The following is a 22,638-nucleotide window of genomic DNA, read 5'->3' as shown; positions in this document are numbered from 1 at the left end:
CCCCTGATGCAGGGAAGCCAACACTGTGCGAACGGACTCCATTTTTCACCCGCACAAAGCAGTTCAGCGCCTTGAGGTCCAGAATTGGACGCACATTGCCTTCCTTCCTGGGCACTGTAACCAGATTTGAGTAAAACCCCTGAAAACATTCTGAAGTTGGAAACTGGGACAATCACCCTTTAAAATAAAAAGTCTTGCACCGCCCCAAAAAGAGCCTGTTAGCGGACCAGGAACAGTTGCACGTTGGAAGGAAGAACCTTACCGGAGGGTAAATACAAAATTAGATCTTGTAGCCGGCCAAATTACCTCGTGGATCCACCTGACTTGTACCAGAGGAGTCCATGTGTCCGGGAACCAGCGGAATACGTCCCCCCCACCTCAGATAAGGGTGAGGGCGCACCTTCATGCTGAAGGGGCCTTGTCCGCGGGTCTGAAGAAGCCCGCACTTCACTTGAGCGGAAAAGGAAGGCCCACCTCTACGAGTAGGGTCCTTGCCCTTAGTAGCCTGCGGTAGAAAGGTACTCTTTCTCCTGTGAGAACTTTAATGTCATCATCCAGGGTAGCACCAAAGAGGCGATCTCCCTGAAAGGGAAGGCCAGGCAAGGCCTTTTTTAGAAGTCTGGTCTGCAGACCAGCATTTGAGCCAAAAAAAAAAAAACACGCCAAAGGACCACTGCAGAAACAGAGCCGAACCACTAGGGGAGTCAGCTCACCAAAGGCAGGGGGTAGCTACTCTTCCTTCAGGTCACGGCGCCTTAAGAGTCTGCGACTTCAGTGCCAAACGAACCAGGGTGTACATATTGCGGGCCATAGCTTCCGCCTTCCTGTCAGCCGGGTCCTTAAAGGCCAGGGGCTCTTCAACCGGAATCATGGTTGCCTTGTTTAGTCTGGAAAATGGAGGGTCTACCAATGGTTGGAACAGTCCACTTCTTAAGAAGGGACTCCTCATGGGGGTATCACCTAGCAAAATCGCTTAGGGACCCCAAGCGCCTGCTTTGGTCATCCCCACTATTTAGTGACAATCCGGTCAAAATAGGAGGGGAAGGGAACACCTTTTCTGCTCTGGATGGCTTGTGAATACCGAAGAAAACCTGCGCCTCTGCTGCAGCTTCAGCTGTGTCCTCCATCTTTAAGGTCTCACGCAGAGCTACAATCAGTGCGTTCATCAGTGCCTTTTCGTACGCGGTTGCAGAGGTGGAGGAATCCTCCTCACTATCTGAGGATTCAGGGTGCATGGTCGCAGACCCAGCAGGGTGACCCACATCTGCAGTGGCCAAATCAGATTCAGGATATAATGAGGCAGGGGGCGCTTTTTGCCAGCCCATCTCCCAAAAGCTACCTCCACCCAGGACCGCCGTCAGTGCATGGATGGATAGATGAAACTCAGAGGGCCCCGCAGCCTCAGAGAGGGGATCAGGTGAGGGAAATGTGCTCCAAGGACTCCATGAGTCACCAGGGGGACCCCACAAAAAAAGTTTAAACACTGGTAAGGGACAACCCCCACCGCTCTGGCAGCCCATCCAGTTGCCAGCCACAGGGCACCAATCGATCCTCAGTTGAGAGGACCACACCAGACTCGCCACCCTGCAGAAACCAGGCACCGCAGCTACCAGGAGAATCTGCACTGCACGAACGGCAATCAGGAAATGAAAAGATCCAGGAGTCAGCAGCAGGGGATGAGGAGGGACTTCACTATCGTAATCGTCGCCCAGAGAGCTCCACTGTCACGGCTGCTGCTATTTTCAATGGCAAACTTTTGAAAAATGGCCGCCGAGCTACACAAACATTAGGCACACAAGCTACAAGAAAATGGCGGCTCACAGGGACCCAGGAGGGATCCCTAGGACTCAGGAAACGGCACAGGGAGGAAGGGGGGGCCCTGGCAGGAGCCCCCACCAGATACAGCCCCCCCCTCAGCCAATCACCCCGTCACCAGCACAGCACCCTGCCCCCACCCTAGGTGGTGAACCAGGCCACCGCACAACCCCAGCATCAGTGAAAGAGGGGGGGGGCGAAGGCCCACAGGGACCACCAGACAGATGAGGGGGGTGCTTAATGGAAAGAGGTCTGACCGTCCCATGGAGGGCCCCATGTCCACCCCAAAACCCTCCAGGGGGAGAGGGGGGACAGTTACTTACAATAAGGCGGGCACCGCTCCAGACAGAACCTCCTCTCCATCAAAATAGGGGGGATGTTGTGCCAGGCGGAAAGCTGCGAATCGGGCCAAGACCTGGTTGTATGCGACCTCGCGAGTCGTTTAACTCGCAGGCCAGCCCCCGTCCAGTGAGGCTATGTCGTGGCCCACCTAGAGCAGAGCTGAGTTCTGCACGCGCTCGTTGGCCAGACTGGGGTGACCACTGGATCTAGATTATCCAGCCCGTCGCCCAGTTTGGCAGTTGATTGTAGATCTCACAGGAAAAAATCCAGGAGAAAAACATTAGATCTAAAAAGAAAAAAATTGCCAGGACCAGAGATCCCAGCAAGAATACCTATGGCAGACAGAGGGAGTATACCCCCTGGGACTGCCCATAGGCGTAGCCAGACTTTTTTTTCTGCCCAGTGTTCTATCCTATAAGAGGCAGTATAACCTAGTGGTTAAGAAGACCAGGAGCTGTGTCCGTCAATGAACGAAAGAGAAACTGTTTTTTTTTTTCTCATTTTTAATGTTTGCAGGGTAGAATTAAAGTATTAGACTTTACTTCCCCTTTAAGTATATTTTATTGTACAAGTGTATTTAATGTTTGTGCCACTTCTCCTAGACATGGTTCTGTTCCTAAGGTAAAACTATGGGCAAAACTTTTTTTTTCATTTTAGATAAGAGTAAGGGAGGGTTATAACCTGTCATATTTTTTTTTTCCCACCATCTGCGGAGATTTTCCTACACTTCCTGTCCCATAGCCAAACAGGAAGTGAGAGGAAAGCCCTGCACATTTCTTAGGGACTCCCAGGTCACCAAAAACTAGTGTCTCCATTGGAAGATTTTCCCTTTATTACTTTTCTGGGGACTTTTCTTTCACTTTCAATGATAATGGTAAACAGGACAAATAGAGAGGGGTAATTTCTTTAAATGGGGCACAAGCAGCAATAAAAACCTGACAGGTGTTCTAAATCCCTTTCCACTCTACACAAAACTGAAAAATATAATTTTGCCTTTTGTTATGCTTTAAAGCGTAACTCCACTTTTGTTGAGGAAAAAAAAAAACATTCCCCTCTGGGTGATCTCAGTACTTTACAAGGATTTTAACAAGCTTTGTTGCAGATTCCTACCGTTTGTTATTCTGAAGAAACCACTGTTTGTTTCTCTGTGCTGAGTGGGTCAAATGGGAGTGGTTTCATAATTATCTATCACCTGTAGCAGCTGCAGAGCACTAATGAGGAAATCTGCTAGGCCTGCATCCCTTTAGACGTGTTCCTATTGGGAGTATCTCACCAAAAATGATATTTTTGTTGCAGGGGATACCAGAAATCTGACTTGTATCTTAGTGCAGACTTCTGGGAAAATTGGTAAGCCAATCACACAAGCAGGATATTATGTTGCCGGGGTGTGGTCAGTATACATTCTGTGTACAGAACACCTCCAGGTAGCCTTATTGCATTTTCAGAAAATTACAACAGCTGCAGATTGAAAAGGAAAGGTAATTTTTTAAGAACATTCAATTACAATATGATTTGTGTTGCAATTGTATTCGCTATATTGTTTTTTCTTTATTTTCTATCCCCCACAAAAGTGGAGTTACTTTTTAAATACCAGCTATAGAGAACAGCAGAAACACCCATCGGGGTCTTCCTTCAGGGGTAAAACCACAGGAAAAGTTAGCAGTTTACCCCCTCCACCAAGTGAAACATCCTTTTTCTTCTCTAGTGACAAAGCAAGAACAACCAAGGTAGGGTGATACAGTCCTCTCTTACTAAACAGACCAGTTAAAGGGATTGTAAACCCTTAGGGCCCTTTCACACGGGCGCTCCGTATGTCCGCAAATCATCCTATTTTTTTGCGAATGATTTACGGACATAATGTAAGTCAATGGCATTGCGGATGTCAGCGGAATACCATCCGCTGACATCCGATTTTCTTCCTTTCAGTTCTGTTCCGTTTTTTGGAACGGAACAGAACCCTATTTTTCCTCCGTTCAAAAAACGGAAAGGAAGGAAAATCGGATGTCAGCGGTGTTATCCGCAATGCCCATAGACTTACATTATGTCCGCATATCATCCGCAAACGGATGGGATTATATGCGGACATACGGAGCGGATGACACAAATGTCATCCGCTCCGTGAAAAAAAAAAAAAAGTCCCGCAGCGGAGCAAAACACCGGAGCGGCCGTGTGAAAGAGGCCTTACATATACCTATTTAAGTGACTAACCTCAGGTGATGCACAGGGATTAAAAGATAGTTCATGTTTTTGTAACATGTTACATCCATGTTCAGGGTGTAACATGTTCTAAATCCGCCGGCGTCACGGGTGACGGGGGATCTTCTGCCCCCTGCTCTCGGTCAGAATGGCCGTGCAGGGCTCCACTCGCGTCACTCATTCACAGAGTTCCGTGACCCTTTGCGGCTGTTGGCTTCTATTTCTCAATGGACTACCATGATGCTGTTGAGCGTTGTGGTAGTTCATTGAGGCTTCCTGTTATTGTGTAACGGCTTAGCTGTACGATGTACAACTTAAGCTTACATATAGAGCCTGCAAGAGCCCTGCTGATCGAGGGTGCAATGCTTTCCAGACTCCCAATTAAAAAATATATTAAATACACATTTTATTTTACTTATTCTTTAAGCAAATCATTCTACATCAAATGTACCTGTTTATCTACAGTCATCTTTCCCCTGCATTCATTCAAAAGTACAGAATATACAAAGGATCTCTTAGCTCTAAAAAGCAGGGGGCAGAGACCCGAAATTATATTCGTGAGGAGAGCTCTGATTGGAGGGAAGGGACACACAGCCCTTCACACAGCAACAGTGTGGGGCTGTCGGTCAGCTGGAGGTCCCTCCCCTGACATTTTTCTTTTGGTGTCAAGAATACTTGTCAGAAGTGACTCAAGCTTATAGCAGAGGAACAAGGCAGTGGACAGAAATTACACTTATAGGGAGATTTACTAAAACTGGAGAAAAATCTGGTGCAACTCTGCATAGAAACCAATCAGCTTCCAGGTTTTACGGTCAGCTTATTCGAACAAGCTGAAGTTAGAAGCTGGTGCAACTATGCATGGTACCCAATCAGATTCTGAGAGTTCCATTTTTTAGTAAATCTTACCCTTAGTACACCTTAATTTAGACAAGTACACACTACAGAGGGATATGCTTTATTCATGTCATGTCTGAGGTTTACAACCACTTTAAATTAGTTGCCTTTGGATAGATTGAGTCCAGCCCCACTATTTGGGTATGACATGTAGAACAAATACTTTGCCAGCATATTGTGTGATATCTAGAGAGCTTTGCGTGTCTCTGGGTAGCAAGCACAGAATTGAGCTTAATAAAAAAAACAATATATTTGGAAAATGTTCCATAGATGGACCAGTACAAGCTCTTTTTTGAAGTTTCTGCAAACTGGAGTAGGCGAGTGTATGATGTCAGAGTGCTCCTATATGTCTCCAAAAAAGTACTTCTAGAATAACTGATGCCCAAGGAAGACCATCATGTATTTTCTTTAGATTAACAGTTGGGGTATTTTTTTTGGAAATATTGCTTAACAATAAATAGTTGCATTTGAGAAGGACCCCGACACAAAGAAGATTTTAACAGCATGCATTTGAAAGAATTACCCCAGGACTGGAACAAGGCCTAAACTACACAGGGTGAATGTAATCTGCTGCTGAACACTTTACCCGTGTTGGCCATCACTTCCAGTGCAGTAATAATATTGCCAATAAAGGGGGTTGCAGTTGCTTGAGATTAAAACCACCCATATAGTTTAGCTGTAAAGCTGCAGACAGGAAGGCTCACACAAGTGTTTATACTCCTCACAGTCACTGTTGTATACTTGCTGGAGTTCTTTAAATCTATTTTTTTCCAGGAAATACTGTGATAAGTGCTTTAATGTCTACAATCGAACAACATTTTTTTATATTTACAGTGTATTAACATTTTTACAGTTTCCACATTGTATAAATAAAGAGCAGATATTGTTTAAGGTTTGTGTCGTCTTCTTTTGCGGAGTTTTCCTTGGCCAGTGAAGCCAGTGTCTTCTTTCTGTGTGGTTGTATCAATATCTGTATGGTTGCTGCTCACTGAAGGATCAGGTTTACCCTCAGACTGACTAGGAGATATCTTTTCTGTCTGCAGATCAGATGACATTTCTGGTTTTGGTGGGATTTTACCTTTCTCTAAACCTGAAACGAGAGCCTGTGTATTAATCATGGCCAGTTCTTCATCAGCCACAAATTCCCCTTTACTTATTAGAATAGGCTGTTTGCTTGTGTGTACATCTTTCTGCATGCTTCGAGGAGGACGGAACGCTTTCTGCAATGATGGTGACACAAAGGGGCGCACAGGCGTTATGGGTGGAGGGGAAGGTATCCGGCTTAGGAGGTCCAGTCCTTTCATCTTCTTGCAAGTCTTTGGGTCCATGTCGCTACTAGAGATAATTACTGTATTACTCTTGATAGGAGTATTCAGAGGATTCATCTGCGCTCTTCCAAGTTTGGCCACTGGCGTCTAAAAGTGAAAATATTAGGGTGCAAAGCTTATTGCTTTATACAATATCATAAAACAAAATTCACATGTTTTCAATACCTGATCAATTTATGTTATTCTGAAATGATGGAACAGATAGATGAACAATAGTTCCTACATGCAGGAAGCCAGAACACCAAATTTCATACATCTGCTTCAATATGTAAATAGAACTAAATACAGTGGAGGCCAGTTAGCCAACATCCACTTTAACGTATTGCATAAGTGCGCATAAAACATGTGTCATGTAAACAATGTACATCAGAGGGAAACTTTCTTGCTTTGCTGTGCATATGTATGTGTTATCTTGAAAAACAAAAAAACATTATAATGGAAAACATGTCAAGCTTGTGGTGCCATTTATAGTTAAAGCTGAGTTCCACCCAAAAGTGGAACTTTTGCTTATCTGATTCCTCCCCCTCCAGTGCATTTTGCAGTGCAATTTTGCACCTTTCAGGGGGAGGAGTGGACACCTGTATTTGACAGGTACCATGTAGGCAAGGTACGTCAGCAGTTTGGTCCCCCTCCTCCTGCCAGGCACAGTAAGGAAACGGCTGTGAAGCCGCAAGGCTTCACTGCCGGGGTCCCTTACCAGCAATGGCGACGGCAGCCGATAGAAAACATTGGCTGGGGTGCTGACATCGCTGGATTGAAGGATGGGTAAGTGTCCTAATATTTAAAGTCAGCAGCTACAGTATGTGTAGCTGCTGACTTAAATTTTTTTCTTTTGGGGGGGGGGGGGGGGACTCTGCTTTAATGACATCCCACAACACACCAAGCAAAAAGTGCATTTTTGCACAAGCACATAGTGAAAAAAGAAAAAAAAAAGTGCAAAGTTCAAAGGTGCTATGAGCTTCTTTGAGTTTAGGGCAGTGTACTGAAATGAATGAGCTGCCCAACATGTGAAGCACAACATCATTCAACACCGGATTTTGCACTGCAGTAGTGTAATTGAAGGCCTAAAATGATAAACTTTATCGTCTAAATATGGTACATCTGTCACTGGTCTTACACTGGCTAAGGGTACCTGCTGTACCTTGACAAAAGGTTTTGACCTCTGAACATTCACATACATGCCTCTGTGATTCAATACAGTATGGTTCTGCAAAGAGTCTGTAAAAGGCTAATCACAGAGCTAGTAGTGGGTTCCTAATTAATAGGGCAAGCAAGTATATAATCAACACTAAACACTCCGATTTTTTGGCTGTTCTAGCTTGCCTTCCAGAAACATTTATTGTGTTCCTGTTCTCTAACCAATCAATTCTATTGGCCCCTTTATTTCATGGTGCGGTGTAAATATATAGCTTGGAATAGCAGCAGTGAACTTACTGAGAACTTGTTTGTGACAGCATGTGATTCTGAACTTTGCTGAGCCAGAGGCATTTTCTCCTCGGGATGGGGGACTCTCATGATGTTGAACAGTTTTATCTCTGCTTCATGGCGGAACTTCTGGATAGCCTGTGTACAGAGTATGTTCAGGTTAGCAGGGTAATGGAAATAGCCACTGTTTTACCTTGAGTGCAGAATAAAGCCAATCTGTTTTATAGATGTCTCTTCAGCACTACATCATTAGATCAGTTGTATATCTACCAAGACAGCCTCACTGCTTTACTAAACTTTAAACTCTTGATTACACAAATACTGCCCAAAATAAATTTCTTGGCGTGTATAGTTGGACAGGATTCATCAAAAGCCTGTGAATTAAATTGTGCATACACCATAAGGGACAAAGAATGCTAATACTAATAAAGTTCAGGAATAATAGATATTTGTTGAAACTATGTAGTACTTCCTAAACACATTCCACATTATCAAAAACTGTTCATGTCTTGGGAAGATCCACGGAGGCACAGACATCTCATTGCAGAGACAACTGAAAAGACTTAAAGCGGAGTTTCGGGCAGAGAAACGATTTTTTCCTGAACATACCCCCGGGACAGTCAGGGCTAGCACATTCCACAATGGCTAGCCTCTGATCTGTCCCGCTTCGCACTTACCTGCAAGAAGAAATACTTACTTAGAAATTTTCTTCCACAGCGTTTCCATCTCGGTTGTGGGCAGCTGAAGCCGGCGCGGTCCTCTTCTCTGTCTTCTTCCGCGTCTTCGTGTCCCAGAATGCACTGCACCGGCCCCTCTCGTCACTTCCGGGGCGTCGCCCGGAAATGACGAGCGGGGCCGGTGCGGCGCATTGATTCCTGGGAGCGATGACGTTTAGCTCCCAGGAATCATCGCGAGGCAGGAAGTGACGGGGTGAGCCTCGGCGCTGGAGGAGGAAGCTGTCATAGGTGAGTATTTACGATCTTCAATAAAAAGGTGAGTAAACAAAAAAAAAAAAAAATAACTATCCAATTCCTTTTCAGGTGAGGCATACCTAGCGGAGGGGCACAAAAAAAAAAATCTTTTTTGTGCCCGGAACTCCGCTTTAATTTGTGCATGTATTGGTCTTGAGGACAAACTGGAAAACATATGAATTGAACTAAGTCTAATAACATAGCCCATTGGTAATGCTTAATTTCAGTCTCTCAGGTCTATGTGCAAGAACACGGTCGTATTTAAGTGGGAGAATCAAGAATGAGAACCTTAAAACGGAAGCGTTTCATCTGCTTCATGTAAGAAAATGTCATAAGAAAGAAATGTTTATAATTCTTTAACCACTTTACCTCCGCCCACAGTAATATTACTGCGGCAGAGTGGCTCGTTATCGTCTGACGACGTAGTACTACTAAATTAACACGTCAGTAAGCACCAGGCATACATTAACCCCTCCCTCTCCAATAAAATTAACCCCTTCCCTGCCAGTGTCATTTTTACAGTAACAGTGCATATGTATAGCACTGATTACTGTAGTAATGTCACTGGTACCCCCAAGTGTCAAAAATGTCAGTCAAGGGTCCGATCTGTCCGCCGCAATGTCGCAGTCCCGCAAAAAAAATCGCAGATCGCCGCCATTACGCGTTAAAAAAAAAAACACCAAAAATGACAGAAATCTTTCCCTTTGTTAGTAAACGCAATAACTTTTGCGCAAACCAATCAAAATACGCTTATTGCGATTTTTTTTACCAAACATAGGTAGCAGAAAACAAATTGGCCAAAAATTTTTAAAAAAATTGGTTTTTACATCTTTTTTGGGGGGAATTTCATATAAAAAAAATGTTAAAAATATTGTTATTTTTCAAAATAAACGCTCTTTTTTTGTTTATAGCGCAAAAAGTAAAAATCGCACAGGTGATCAAATACCACCAAAAGAAAGCTCTGTTTGTGGGAAAAAAAGGACGTAAATTTCGTTTGGGTGTCGCACAACCGCGCAATTGTCAGTTGAAGTCGCACAGCGCTGAATCGCAAAAAGTGGCCTGGACGGAAGACAGCAAAATCCTCCGGTGGTAAAGTGGTTAATGTGAATGCTGGTGTATGTGAAGAAGAGGTAATGAAGTGGAAATGGGGATATGAGTAGAAAAGGATTTTATATAACATTTGCTGCCTACATAGCTGGATGTAAAGATCAAGTCATTTAAACCTAGGATGTCCACATCAATTTTAGCACCGTCTGTAGGTGTTGGGTAATCGGATTAAAACTATATCTAATTTTCCTTAGGGAAAAACTTTAATTCCCATGCAATTTACACTAATTAACATAATAACTTTAAGGGTCTGTATTTCATATTAACAGCTACAGCCTGCCAACTTTGACTGCCATTGTGCATCTCTCTGTACCACTCACAATGACCAATGAGCTGCTATGTTTGTTATGTTAACAAACCCATGATTTCACTTTGAATGGTGATCATGCTAATCACATGATCGTGAAACATTGTGGTTTTGGTTAAGTTTCAGTAAAATTGTGGGAGACCAGCACTGACTGTTGTGGACTCATAGTTCCAAAATAAAAGGTGGATTATTACCTCAGCACCTAGGTATAGTTTTGAGAAATGTTAATATAAAGACTGCAGGCAGCAAATTGTTAGATTTCTGAATAGATCCTATAGTTTTCACTATGTCGCTCTATTTTTGTTACAGTCTCTTTTTAGAAGTGGTACCTGGACAGACTGGCGAAGTTTGTGAATAGCCTTTTGAAAATGTTGCTCTTTGGGGTTTGCAGCAATATAGGACAGATCTCCAAAAGACACTATGGGAATTCCAGCAGTATAATCTGATCTCCAGCGAAGGTTACTGGCTGCAATGAAAGTACCAGGTTTTGCAAGTTCCTCCAGGGAGAGCTGGGACAGGTCTGTCCAGAACTTAACGGCTACAATGTCATGGGCTTCATCAGACAAATACACAATAGGAGCAGCACCTGTAAAACACAATTTTCACATATGAAACACTTTCTGCTTTATCTGGCATTCCACATCTGTGCATTTTCAATGCTTCAGGTTTCTATAGTCTTTGGTTTGTACCTATTTTTTGGTGTATGGATATCACCAAGCCCACAATGTCGACTTCACCATACTCCGTTTTAAAATTAGGCTCCACAAGCTGGCTGAAGTCAATCACTTGCCGCTCTGTGTAAATATGTTCCAGGATATCCTGTGAGGGCTGACAAATACACAACGATAAGAGCAGAGTTAGATAGTAAGACATAATTATTTCTGGCCATTTAAGTCGGGTGATAAAAAAAAAAAAAAAAAAAATCACTATATTTAACCATCTCAATACTGGCCGCTTTCACCCCTTCCTACCCAGTCCAATGTTCAGCTTTTAGCGCTGTCACACTTTGAATGATCATTTCTCAGTCATGCAACACTGTACCCAAACTACATTTTTTATAATTTTCACACAAATAGAGGGAAAATAACCCAAACCAGTGTATAATATTTGGTCTGTGTGAAAGTTATGGAGTCTACAAGATATGGTACAAATTATTGAAAACGAATCACACATGATGTACTGACTTATCTAATTTCTTGTTAGGCCCTGATGTCAAGACGGTACAAATTACCCCCAAATGACCCCTTTTTGTTAAGTAGACAGTCCAAGGTATTTAGAAAGAGGCATGACAAGTGTTTTGAAGTAAAATCCTTTTCTCTGATGGTCATTAACGGACACAGCTCCAGTTCCTCTTGACCCTTGGTTTATGCTGCCCCCTACAGGAGTAGGACACTAGGTGGAAAAAAGTTTTGACTATGCCTATAGGGCAATCCCAGGGGGTTTACTCCCATTTCATGCTATAAGTCTTCAGTTTTGTAACAAGCAGTATCAGAAGAACATAAAACCCAACTCAATAGAGGGGTGGGTGCTGTGTCCGTCAATGAACATCAGAGAAAATTATTTTACGGTAAGACAAAAACTGGATTTTTGACCTACCGTAAAATCCTTTTCTCTTAACTTCATTGACATATGCAGTTCCTGATGCATATCAGTAGGCTTATACTGCCCCCTACAGGAGTAGGACACTAGGCAGAAAAAAAGTTTTGGCTATGCCTATGGGCAGTCCCAGTGGGTACACCCTCTCTCTTCCTGCATAGGATGTCAGTTTTCTATAAAAGCAGTGACAAGGAAGTAATACCAACCCAAATCAAAATAGAGAGGCAAGTACTGCGTCCGTCAATGGACTTGAGAAAAGGATTTTACAGTAAGTCAAAAATCAGTTTTCTCTATCGTTCATTAATGGATGCAATTCATGAAGCATATCAGTAGGGACGTCCCAAAGCAGTGCCATGAAGTGGGAATAGCAGAAAAAAAACAAGTCCCCAAAAGCTAAACATAGCCAACCAGGCAACATAGGACTCATCGAAAAAACAAGATGAGGCTCACCTGAAACAAACAGAAACCACCCTCAAGGAAGGCCAAAAAGCTCCCTAAACAGCAGCCTGCAAACCTTTGCAGCCAAAAGAGGCATCTGCAGATGCCAGCACATCCACCTTGTAAAATTTGGTAAAGGTGTGAACAGACGACCGGGTAGCTGCCTTGCAAACCTGAAACACAGATGTCTGATGGCAAAAAGCCCAGGAAGCACAAAGCGCCCAAATAGAATGTGCCTTAACAGGGAAAGGAGGAACCTGACCCATAATCAGATAAGCCTGCACCACCGTCTGTCTGATCCATCTGCAAATAGTCGCTGCAGGTGCAGGCAGCCCTTTCTTAGGGCCATCCGTGAGTACAAAGAGCGAATCTGACTTCCTAAAAGACACAGTAGTTGCCAAGTACACCCTGAGTGCCCAAACCACATCCAGAGTATGCAGAGCAAACTCCTTAGGACGTTTTGGCTTAGGACACAGAGGGTAAATACAATGTCCTCATTCAAGTGAAAACTAGAAACGACTGTGACGAACACCCATTTGCTGGGACGTTTGTCACGGGTTACTAGAGGAGTGTGGAGGCCAGCCTCCTACCCACAAACTAGGGCCCTGGCTTGTAGGGGAGCATGCTGAGGGACCCTTGGAGTACTGTTACTTTGAATTCAAGTCTCTGCCACCCCAAGCGACACAGACTTTGGGCCTAAGCTGCATATTACAACAAAGGACTTCACACCATGAGAGACTAAACAGATACTAATGACATAAGACTCATCTATGGTATACTGGGGGGATGTGAATTGACACTTAAGTTACAATAAGGTGTGTTGAAAATGGAGATGGGCAGTCAGAGCCTATGTCTTCTGCTTTCATCTGTTTAGAGGTGAAGTGTGTTCACACTTCTAGGAATGCGTATTCGGCTATGTTTTGGGCTTGTTGTTTGTTGAGTTAATTATGATAATGTTGCAGTCTCATTCACCTATTGTCTCTTTCCAGATGACCAAGGTATGTTGACTATGTTCTGTACGCAATTGCATTTGCATATGATAATGAAATCAAACACATGGGACTGTATATATTGGAAGTGAGTTGTTGAATAAAGTGTCTTTTGTTTTACCCTTCATCGAGCTTAGGCTGAGGTTTGGGGGGGAATTGAGGGGCCAGGTCACTGCATCACGTAAGATTCTGGAGACCTAAGACAGAAATACTTGGTCCAAGTATAGGGGATCTGTTACAACTACCTTTGGAAGAAAGGACAAATCCAGACGAAGTACCGCTTTATCCCTATGAACCACCAGGTAGGGAGAACGACAGCACAACACCGTTAGTTCCAACACCCTGCGCCCAGAAGTGATAGCCACCAAAAAGGCCACCTTCTGGGATAAAGTAAGCAGGGGAATCTCCCGAATACTTTTGAAGGGAGCTTTCTGGAGAACAAACTGCACAAAAATAAGGTCCCAAGGTGGCAACGGAGGTCACACCGGAGGTACCAAGTGTTGCACCCCCTGGATTAAGTTACGCACCAGGGAATGGGTGGCCAATGGCTTTTGGAAGAAAATTGTCAAGGCCGAAACCTGACCCTTGATAGTACTCAACTCAAGGCCAGCTTTTGATCAACTCCACGTTTATGGAAAGCCAAGATCTGAGCTACAGAGCAAGAGCAAGGAGGAACCCCAAGAGACTCAAACCACGCAATATACGACTTGATTTATCTTCCTAGAAGTTGCTTTTCTCTTTCGTAAGACGGACGTAGCTGCTGCTTTAAATCATAGACAGATGGGTAATAAGCCCCTCCCACTAGGAGTGACCAGGTAGAGCCAAAGGCTTTGACATGCCCAGGGGGGTGGGGTCCCTGGGTTATTACCCCTGGCCTCACCGTTGCATCTTCAGTTTAAGCTGCCTGGTCTTAGAAGTGGCCACACAGCTCCCTGCTAGGACCTTTTTGTTTTAAACGTCTTAAAGGGAACCTTTTTTATTTTATTTTTTGTTGCTGCTGACTCCAGTTCCTTTGGAATGCCGGCTGGGTTTCGGACTGGCTATATGAGAGCCTTACGGTCAGTTTGTGCCAGCGAATGCTTGCAGACCGTAGCTCCGCGCTGGGTCTCCATAGCGACTATAGTCCCACGGACGGGGACTGGCCTGTGGGTGAAACACACCGCCGGGATGCACACCCCTGGCATACCAGCATCGCAGCGTGCCCCTTAGCCGACAGCGCCCTCACTGCGGCGCAGAGGCAGTCTGTTAAGATAGATGCCCACCCTCAGCAGTGTGGCCCGGTAAGTAGAGTCCCCCCTGTCTGGTTAGCGGGCCTGGGGCTCCTCCATAGGGGAGTAGGACCCTCGGGTACCCATATCTCCTACCACCCTCCTCCACTATGAGGGGTCACCTGGGACCTTCTCCTTCTACCCTGACCTCTCCCTACTCTGGGCTCCAGACTCCCGGGACACTTTTAGTGGGGGGTCCCCTATGCAAGTCGCCTCAGATGCTATACCGGGTAGTGGACGGTGCGGGGGAGGCCTCGGAGGGGGGTACATGGTTGCGCCTCATACTGCTACCGGGGGGGGGGGGGTGGGGTTTCATCCGCCGGGATGACCCCCGCCAGGGACCCCAGGCCTGTTACTAGGGTAGGCCTTACTAGGCCCGAGGTCACATGCTCCGGCGCGAAGCCGCCATTTTGCCGTGGCCTGCAGCCTGCCTGGGTGTCCCTATCACTGTAATGCCGGTGGCCATTTTGCTGGAGCCGGAGACAAAACAGATTCTGGCTCTTGTAGGCGAGGGTGTTTCCTTCTCTCTTCATACTGCTGATGGACCTTGCTGTGTTCTCCATGCAGTAACTACTCTAGAGGAGTTTAATTACCCTGGCCTTCACCTTTTCATCTTCAGAGGGGTTTCAAGCCTTTAGGGGGCTTAGGATTGTCCCCTAGAGTAGCGATGCGTGCATCGCGATTGCCTCTTAAAGGCACAGTGCACGCCAGTAGCGGCGGACTTGCTGGGACCTGTGGTGCCTTTGTAACCTCACTTAGCCTCAGGGGCGTTAATATTTGGTGATTGGGCGCGGATTGCTCCCTCTTAGACCATTGCTCCTGTTTTCAGGAGAAGCTTTTGTTTAACCCCTTGTGGTGCAGGTTCCAGTGTTTCCCCGTTTCCCTGTCTGCTCTTTACATTCTTACTGTGCAATCCTACTGTTTGGCCATATGTCTAACATGGATTCCCCAAGTTTGTCTGCAACCCCCGATGTATCGTTGGGGCCCGCTTCTGATGCTCATGATGTGACTTTATTGGCTGTGATGCAAGAAATGTCCAGAAAAATGGACAAAGTTATTGTGGCAGCATTTACTAAGAAACGCCCTTGGCCCTCGCCTGTCATCTCAGACCTCAGATTCTGAGGCCGATATGGTCGCCGGCGACGCATACCCCCTTTTGGAGGATGCGTCCCTGCATTCAGACTTTTCTGACGCGGAAGAGGATGTTTCCACAGCCGCCTTGGCACAGGAAAAGGCGCTGGTAGATGCTTTGATATCCTCAGTGAGGGACACCCCAAAAATAAAGGATGCAATTTCTAAATCGAAAGGAGCCTTGGTATCCTTTGGATCCCTCAGGGCAAAGAAATCGGCCAAGGTTTTCCCTTGTCCCGAAGTCTTGTCCGCCTTAGTGGAGGAACAATGGCGGCGACCTAATTGCACGCTTGCAATTCCCAAACGTTTGGCTAGACGCTACCCGTTTGAGGAAGAGATCTTACGCAAATGGACGGTCCCCCCTCAGGTGGACCCCCAGATATGCGGTATTCACAAGGCCACAGTTTTACCAGTGGCAGAATCCTCATCTCTCCCTGATGCGGTTGACAGACATATTGAAGTCTTATCCCGACACCTGTATACGGTAGTGGGATCTGTTCTCAGGCCCGCCCTGACTACCATTCTAGTCTCTGAGACTATGTTTGAATGGGTAAAGGCTCAGAGAGGCACTGACGGTAACCCCATTACCGTCATCTGTCCTGGAACTCGCTGACCAATTATCGCAGACTCTGCAATTTGTATGCGATGCTAACCTGGACGTTCTTCTGCTCGCGGCCAGAGCGTCAGTGGTAAGTGTGCTCATCAGACGTGCGATCTAGCTTAATCCCTTGTCGGCCGACCAGGCTTCTTAGAAGCTTTTGGCACATCTTCCCTTTCAGGATGATCGCCTTTTTGGTTCCTCCTTGGATGACTTGATCAAGACGGTCACTGGGGGAAAGAGCACACTCCTTCCTCACTCAGCTAAGGGTAAGTCTCCCTCGCGCCAGCGAGGTCCTTCCTTTACAGCCCAGAAGCATCTTTTACATGCGAACGTGTTGCAGAAAACCAAACAGACTTCAGGCTCCGGGAAACAGTGGGCTGGTAAGCCAAAATCCTCTGCCCCCAGCACCTCCAAGCAGACCCTTTCTGCCTGAAGGGGCGCCCTCATCCACTTCAGGGGTGGGGGGGACGTCTCTGGACGTCCACTTCTCTGAAGATTTATCATCGCACGTGGAAAGCATACATTGCTTGATGCGAATCGCTGAAGCTGCATCCTAGATCCTTTGCTATCAGCAGGATCCTGACCTTTCTACAGAAAGGGGTTGACCGACATTTGGCGTTGGGCACTCTTAAGTGTCAGATCTCAGCCTTGGCTATGTACTTCCAAATGCCCTTTGGCTATGCACTCTTTAATTCGTACGTTTCTTCAGGGGGTTCGCCATTTGGCTCCCCCCAGGAGGTCTCCGTTACCTCCTTGGGACCTTAATTTGTTTCTATCGGTTCTTTAGAAATCTCCTTTTGAGAACATAAGACATTTCCTTGCTCGCCTTGTAGCAGAAAGTTGCCTTTTTGGTGGCTATCACCTCTGAGCCCAGGGTTTCTGAACTAGTGGCGCTATCTTGCCGCTCTCCTTATCTGGTAATACACAGGGATAAGGTAGTGTTACGGCCTAATCCGTCGTTTCTTCCTAAGGTGGTTTCAGACTTCCATCTGAACGAAGACATAGTACTTCTGTCACTCTGTCCGAAATCTTCACATCCTAAGTAAATTGCCTTGCATTGCTAGGATGTGGGGGGGCGATATGGGTGTATCTGGAGACTACTGACTCCTGTCGTAAGTCGGACTCTCCGTTTGCGAATACGAATGGACCCCGTAAAGGTCAGGCTGCGCCTGCGGCAACCATCTCTCAATAGATCAGACAGACGGTGGTGAAGGCGTATTCCCTTAAGGGCAAGGTTCCTCCTTTCCCTGTCATGGCTCACTCTACGCGGGCATTGAGTGCCTCTTGGGCTATCCGCCATCAGGCGTCAGTGATGCAGGTTTGCAAGGCGGTCACTTGGTCGTCTGTACATACGTTCACCAAGTTTTACAGAGTGGATCTGTGTTAGCATCCTCGGATGTGTCCTTTGGCGGCAAGGTTTTGCAGGCCGCCATTTAAGGAGCAGTCTACTTTTCCTTCTCCTTTATGGTTTCGCTACGGTTGAGCTCCAGTTGTTGCTTGTTGGGCTCCATGTTATATAGTTGGCTATGTTAGCCGTGGGAATTGCATTCTTTTAAGTTTGTCCTTTCCCCACCCCTCAGTGGTTACTGCTTTTGGACGTCCCATCCGTCTATGATTTAAAGCAGCAGCTACGTCCGTCGGTGGACGAAAGAGAAATGGGATTTTTTACTTACCGTGAAATCCATTTCTTTGAGTCCACCGACGGATGTAACTCCCACCCCTCTTTTCTCGGAAGAGTTGGGTTTTGGATCTTATTCACTGCTTGCAACTAAACTGAAGATGCAATGGTGAGGCCAGGGGTAATAAACCAGGGACCCCGCCCCCCTGGGAGTGTCAAAGCCTTTGGCTCTACCTGGTCACTCCTAGTGGGAGGGGCTTATTACCCACCCGTCTATGATTTAAAGCAGCAGCTACGTCCGTCGGTGGACTCAGAGAAATGGATTTTACAGTAAGTAAAAAATCTAATTTTTTCGCTTTAAGCAGAGTGGGAATCACTGAAGCAGACAATCCCGTCTTTCAGCATCTGGCTTTCAACAGCCAAGCCATCAAAGTCAGCCACCATAAAGCAGGATGGAAGATTAGCCCTTGAGACAGCAGATCCTCCCTGAGAGGAAGTCTCCAAGGAGTGTCTGCGTCTAGTCTGACCAGGTCGGCGTACCAAGCTCAGCGATGCCAGTGCGGAGCCAAAAGAATGAACGGAATCCCTTCGCCTCGATCCTGTGAAAAAGTCTTGGCAGCAACTTGAGGAGGAAGAAAAGCATACATCAGCTGATACTGATCCGACGGGGCCACCAGCACATCTGTGGTGTCCGCGAGAGGGTCCCTGGAGCAGGCCACAAACCTCTGTACTTTTCTGTTGACCCAAGATGCAAACAGATCTACATCTAGAGTGCCCCAACGAAGGCAAAACCGCTAAAATACCTCCGGATAGAGGGACCATTCCCCCGCATCCAAATCTTGTAGACTGAGGTAATCCGCCTGCCAATTTTCCACTCCTGGAATGTGAACAGCAGAGAGAGCGGGAACAAAGCGTTACGCCCAACGAAGGATGCCCACCACTTCCAAGGCCGCAAGGGCACTTTTGGTGCCCCCATGGTGATTGACATAAGCCACGGCCGTGGCATTGTCCGATTGAATGCACACTGGACAACCCGATAGGTGCTCAGTCCATTGTACTAGGCAAAGCCGGATCGCTCTCAGCTCCAGAACATTGATCAGTAACCTGGATTCTTCCAGGGACCAGACAACCTCCTCCCCATCTGGACAGACTTGCATCCGTGGTGACAATTGTCCAATATATTAGGGAGGAAGGATTTCCCTTGCTTGAGCATCGGGACCGAAGCCACCAGATCAGGGACTCCTTGGTCACCTGGCTCAGCTTGATCTGAATGTCCAGGGAATTTGGATTCTTGTTCCATTTGAGCAGGATTTCCTTCTGGAGGATCTTCGTGTGGAATTGAGCGAAGGGGACCGCCTCGAAGGACGACACCATCAGTCCCAGAACTCTCATGCAGGTCCGAAGGGACGACCATTTGCTGGACAGCAACAGCTGAACCGCATTTTGGAGTTTTTCCTGAGGAAGAAACACCCTGGATGAGGATGAGTCCAGTCAGGCCCAGGTAATCCAGTCTCATGGAAGGGACCAAGAACGACTTCCGAAGGCTCAGAATCCAACCGAACTCCTCGAGTTCTCATGATGATTGCCAGATTTGTTTCCAGCACTGTAGCAGACTCCGCACGGAGAAGCAGATCATCCAGGTTACCCAGGACCAATATCCCCCACTGCCGCGACAGCGCCGGGATTGGAGCAAACACCTTTGTGAAGACCTGAGGAGCAGAGGCGAGACAAAAGGACAACGTCACAAACTGATAGTGATCCTCTCCCAAGGCAAATTGGAGAAACCATTGGGTGTCCTGCACAGATTGGGATGTGAAGGTAGGCATCTCTGATGTCTATGTAGGCAAGAAAATCCCCCTGATATAGGGAGGCCACCACCCTGCGAACGGATTCCATCTTGAACTTTTGAACTCGCACAAAGCAATTTAGTGCTTTCAGGTCCAGGATCGAGGAGCTGAGGTGAAACCAAAGGCTAACACCATGAATTGATAGTGCTCCTCGCCCACGGCAAAGCAAAGGGAATGCTGATGCCTGACAGATTGGGATATGAAGGTAAGTGTCCTTGATAATGATAGAGGCCTGGAAATCCCCTTGAAGAAGGGATGCCACTACCATGCAAATGGACTCCATTTGAAATTTCTGAACCTGCACAAAGAGGTTCAATGCCTTGAGGTCCAGAATTAGACGGACCTTGCCTTCTTTCCTGGGATTAGCAAATCGGTTTGAACAAAATCCCTGAAAGCATTCCGATTCTAGAACCGGTACAATGACCCCCTGTGAAAGCAGATCCTGTACGCCCCAAGAAGACCTCGTAGGCGATCTGGGGCCAAACACAGGTTGGAAGTGAAGAACTTTGACGGAGACAAGGACCAGAACTCGATCTTGTAACAGGGTCGAATCAACTCGTGGACCCATTTGTCTTGAATCAAGGAGGCCCACAGATACGGAAAGAAGCGAATACGTCCCCACACCACAGATACAGGGGAAGGTGCCCATTCAGGCAGAAGCAGGCTTGTCTGCAGTCCCAGAGGAACCCACTCTCGACTTACCAGACCAGGGCTTCTTGCAAACCCCCTGCAGGGCTACGGGCTGACTTTGATCCCTGGTCCTTAGATCCTGAGGGACGAAAGGACAGCTCACGGGCCAAGAAGAAAGTACCACGTTTGCGACAAGACTGTTTGCTCCTGGTAGTCTGTGGAAGCAGAGTACTCTTACCTCCAGTAAGCCCCTTCATGATCTCCTCCATGGAAAAGGGAGATCAGTCAATACCTTTACAGAAGCCTGGTCCGCAGACCAGTATTTCAGCCATATCATGCGGCAAAGAGTCACCGATGTCACGGACACCCTACAGGCTAAGGGGGGGGGGGGCATCCAGAGAGGCATCACAGATATACTGCAACCCCAGGACCAACTGGTCCACCAGGTCAGGAGGGGACTGTCCCCCTTTCAACCCCTGGTGCAAGAGCTTAGCCCATTCCTGTTAAGGTCTGGGAAACCAAGGGTATGGCAAAAACTGGCCGCAGAATGGAACCGGCCATGGTGAAAAAGGTATAGGACAAGAGATTCAGCTTTTTTTTTTTTTTTCAAAAGGGTCCTTAAAGGATGGTGAGTCCTCCACCAGAAGAAGGGTGGCTTTATTGAACCTGGAAACCTGCCAGTCCACCACAGGTGGTACTGTCAGTTTCTTTAACAGGGACTCTTCAAAGGGATACCTTCTAGCCAAGCGTTTAGGGACCCCAACAGTGCGTTTGGGGGAACCTCACTGACTGGCGACAATGTTGTCGAAATAGGCGGGAAAGGGAAACCCTTTTGCCGCTTTGGAGGCTTTGCGGGTACCAAATTGCAGTAGCTGCGTCCTCCAGTTTCAAAGTTTCCCACACTGATACAATCAGCGCATCCACTAGCACTTTTTTATGCGTGGCTGAAGTGTAAGAGGAATCAGAGCACTCAGGGTGCGTGGACGCAGACCCAGTAGGGTGATTCGTGTCCGTGGCAGCCAAATCCACCTCAGAATCTGAGACAGAGGATGCAGGTGAAGGTTGAGGATGCTTTTTGCTTGTCCTATTTTGGAGGGCTATATCTTCTTTGGACATCAGTGACTGCAGGACTGCCGTCATAGCAGACAAAGCAGACTGTGACCCCGCAGCCTCTGAGAGGGGGGTCAGGTGGTGACACGTGCTCCAGGGACTCCATGGTTAACCTGGGGATCACCAGAAAAAAAAAGTGTAAAAATTGCTGTCAAAAATTCACCCCCACCGCTGCACCACAAGTCCCAGCGCACCAAATACTAACAGAAAGAAGGAGCCGTTTAGCACCCACAGGCACTCACCACCCCCTCCTCAGATGCAGAGCCAGAGAGCCAAGCTGCACGCCGTGCGGCGATCAAAGAGAGAGGAAGTACAGGAACTGCCACTAGAGGCCCACCGCCGATTTACCACTCCAGAGGCTTCAAAAACATGGCTGCCGTATGATAGCAATGCGAAACTACAAGAAAATGGTCGCCGGACTACACAAACATGGCCACCGATTATACATGCAGGTATCCACAGCAAAATGGCAGCTACACGCGGGCCCACGCTGCTCCCGGGACCCTAGAGGATCCCCAGGTACATTTGGACAGTAATGGGGGTCCCCCACCAGGACCATCCCCCCAAAAATCGCGTTTTCCACAGCCATCGGCGCACCCCCCCTCCTGCCTTCAGCGCCCGCTCGACACCCCCAAACTGAAAAAAAAAAAAAAACAGGCATTACCACCCTGGGGGAGGAGGGGGAAGTAAGCATAGGTGAATGGGGGGGGTGATCCGCAGAGGGACTCCGATAATGACCGATACTGAGGGGGAGTGGCATGAGGGAAGGAAGGGCATGAGAGGTTCCAACCAACCCAGGGAGGAGCCCATGTCCACCCTGAAAAACCACCAGAAGGGAGGGGGGACACTACTCACCACACCTTAAGACCTGGTGGGCACCGCTCCAGGCAGACCACCACACCATCTTGAAATGGGGGTGCTGCCGGCCAGAGGCACGCTACGAATCAGGTCGTGACCAGGGACCAGACTGGGAAGACTGAAAGTATCTAGGATATCCAGTCCATTGCCCAGTCTGGCAGTTGATT

General features: G+C 47.0%; 1 protein-coding gene across 1 annotated transcript in view; it reads right to left on the bottom strand.

The window, feature by feature from the left end:
* Window positions 1–6,114: 6,114 nt before the first annotated feature.
* Window positions 6,115–22,638, bottom strand: part of BRCA2 (BRCA2 DNA repair associated) — a 285,207-nt gene continuing 268,683 nt past the window's right edge. The window contains exons 23-26 of the mRNA XM_082245286.1: window positions 11,075–11,213; window positions 10,715–10,971; window positions 8,010–8,138; window positions 6,115–6,662 (exon numbers count right to left, since the gene is read on the bottom strand). Coding sequence (XP_082101412.1) covers window positions 6,135–6,662; window positions 8,010–8,138; window positions 10,715–10,971; window positions 11,075–11,213 — 1,053 coding nt within the window. The 3' untranslated portion in view covers window positions 6,115–6,134. The remainder of the gene's footprint in view (window positions 6,663–8,009; window positions 8,139–10,714; window positions 10,972–11,074; window positions 11,214–22,638) is intronic.

Source organism: Pelophylax lessonae, assembly GCF_965119305.1.
Source record: "Pelophylax lessonae genome assembly, chromosome: 2".
NCBI classification, from domain to species: Eukaryota; Metazoa; Chordata; class Amphibia; order Anura; family Ranidae; genus Pelophylax; species Pelophylax lessonae.
This window is presented reverse-complemented; position numbering and strand designations above follow the sequence as displayed.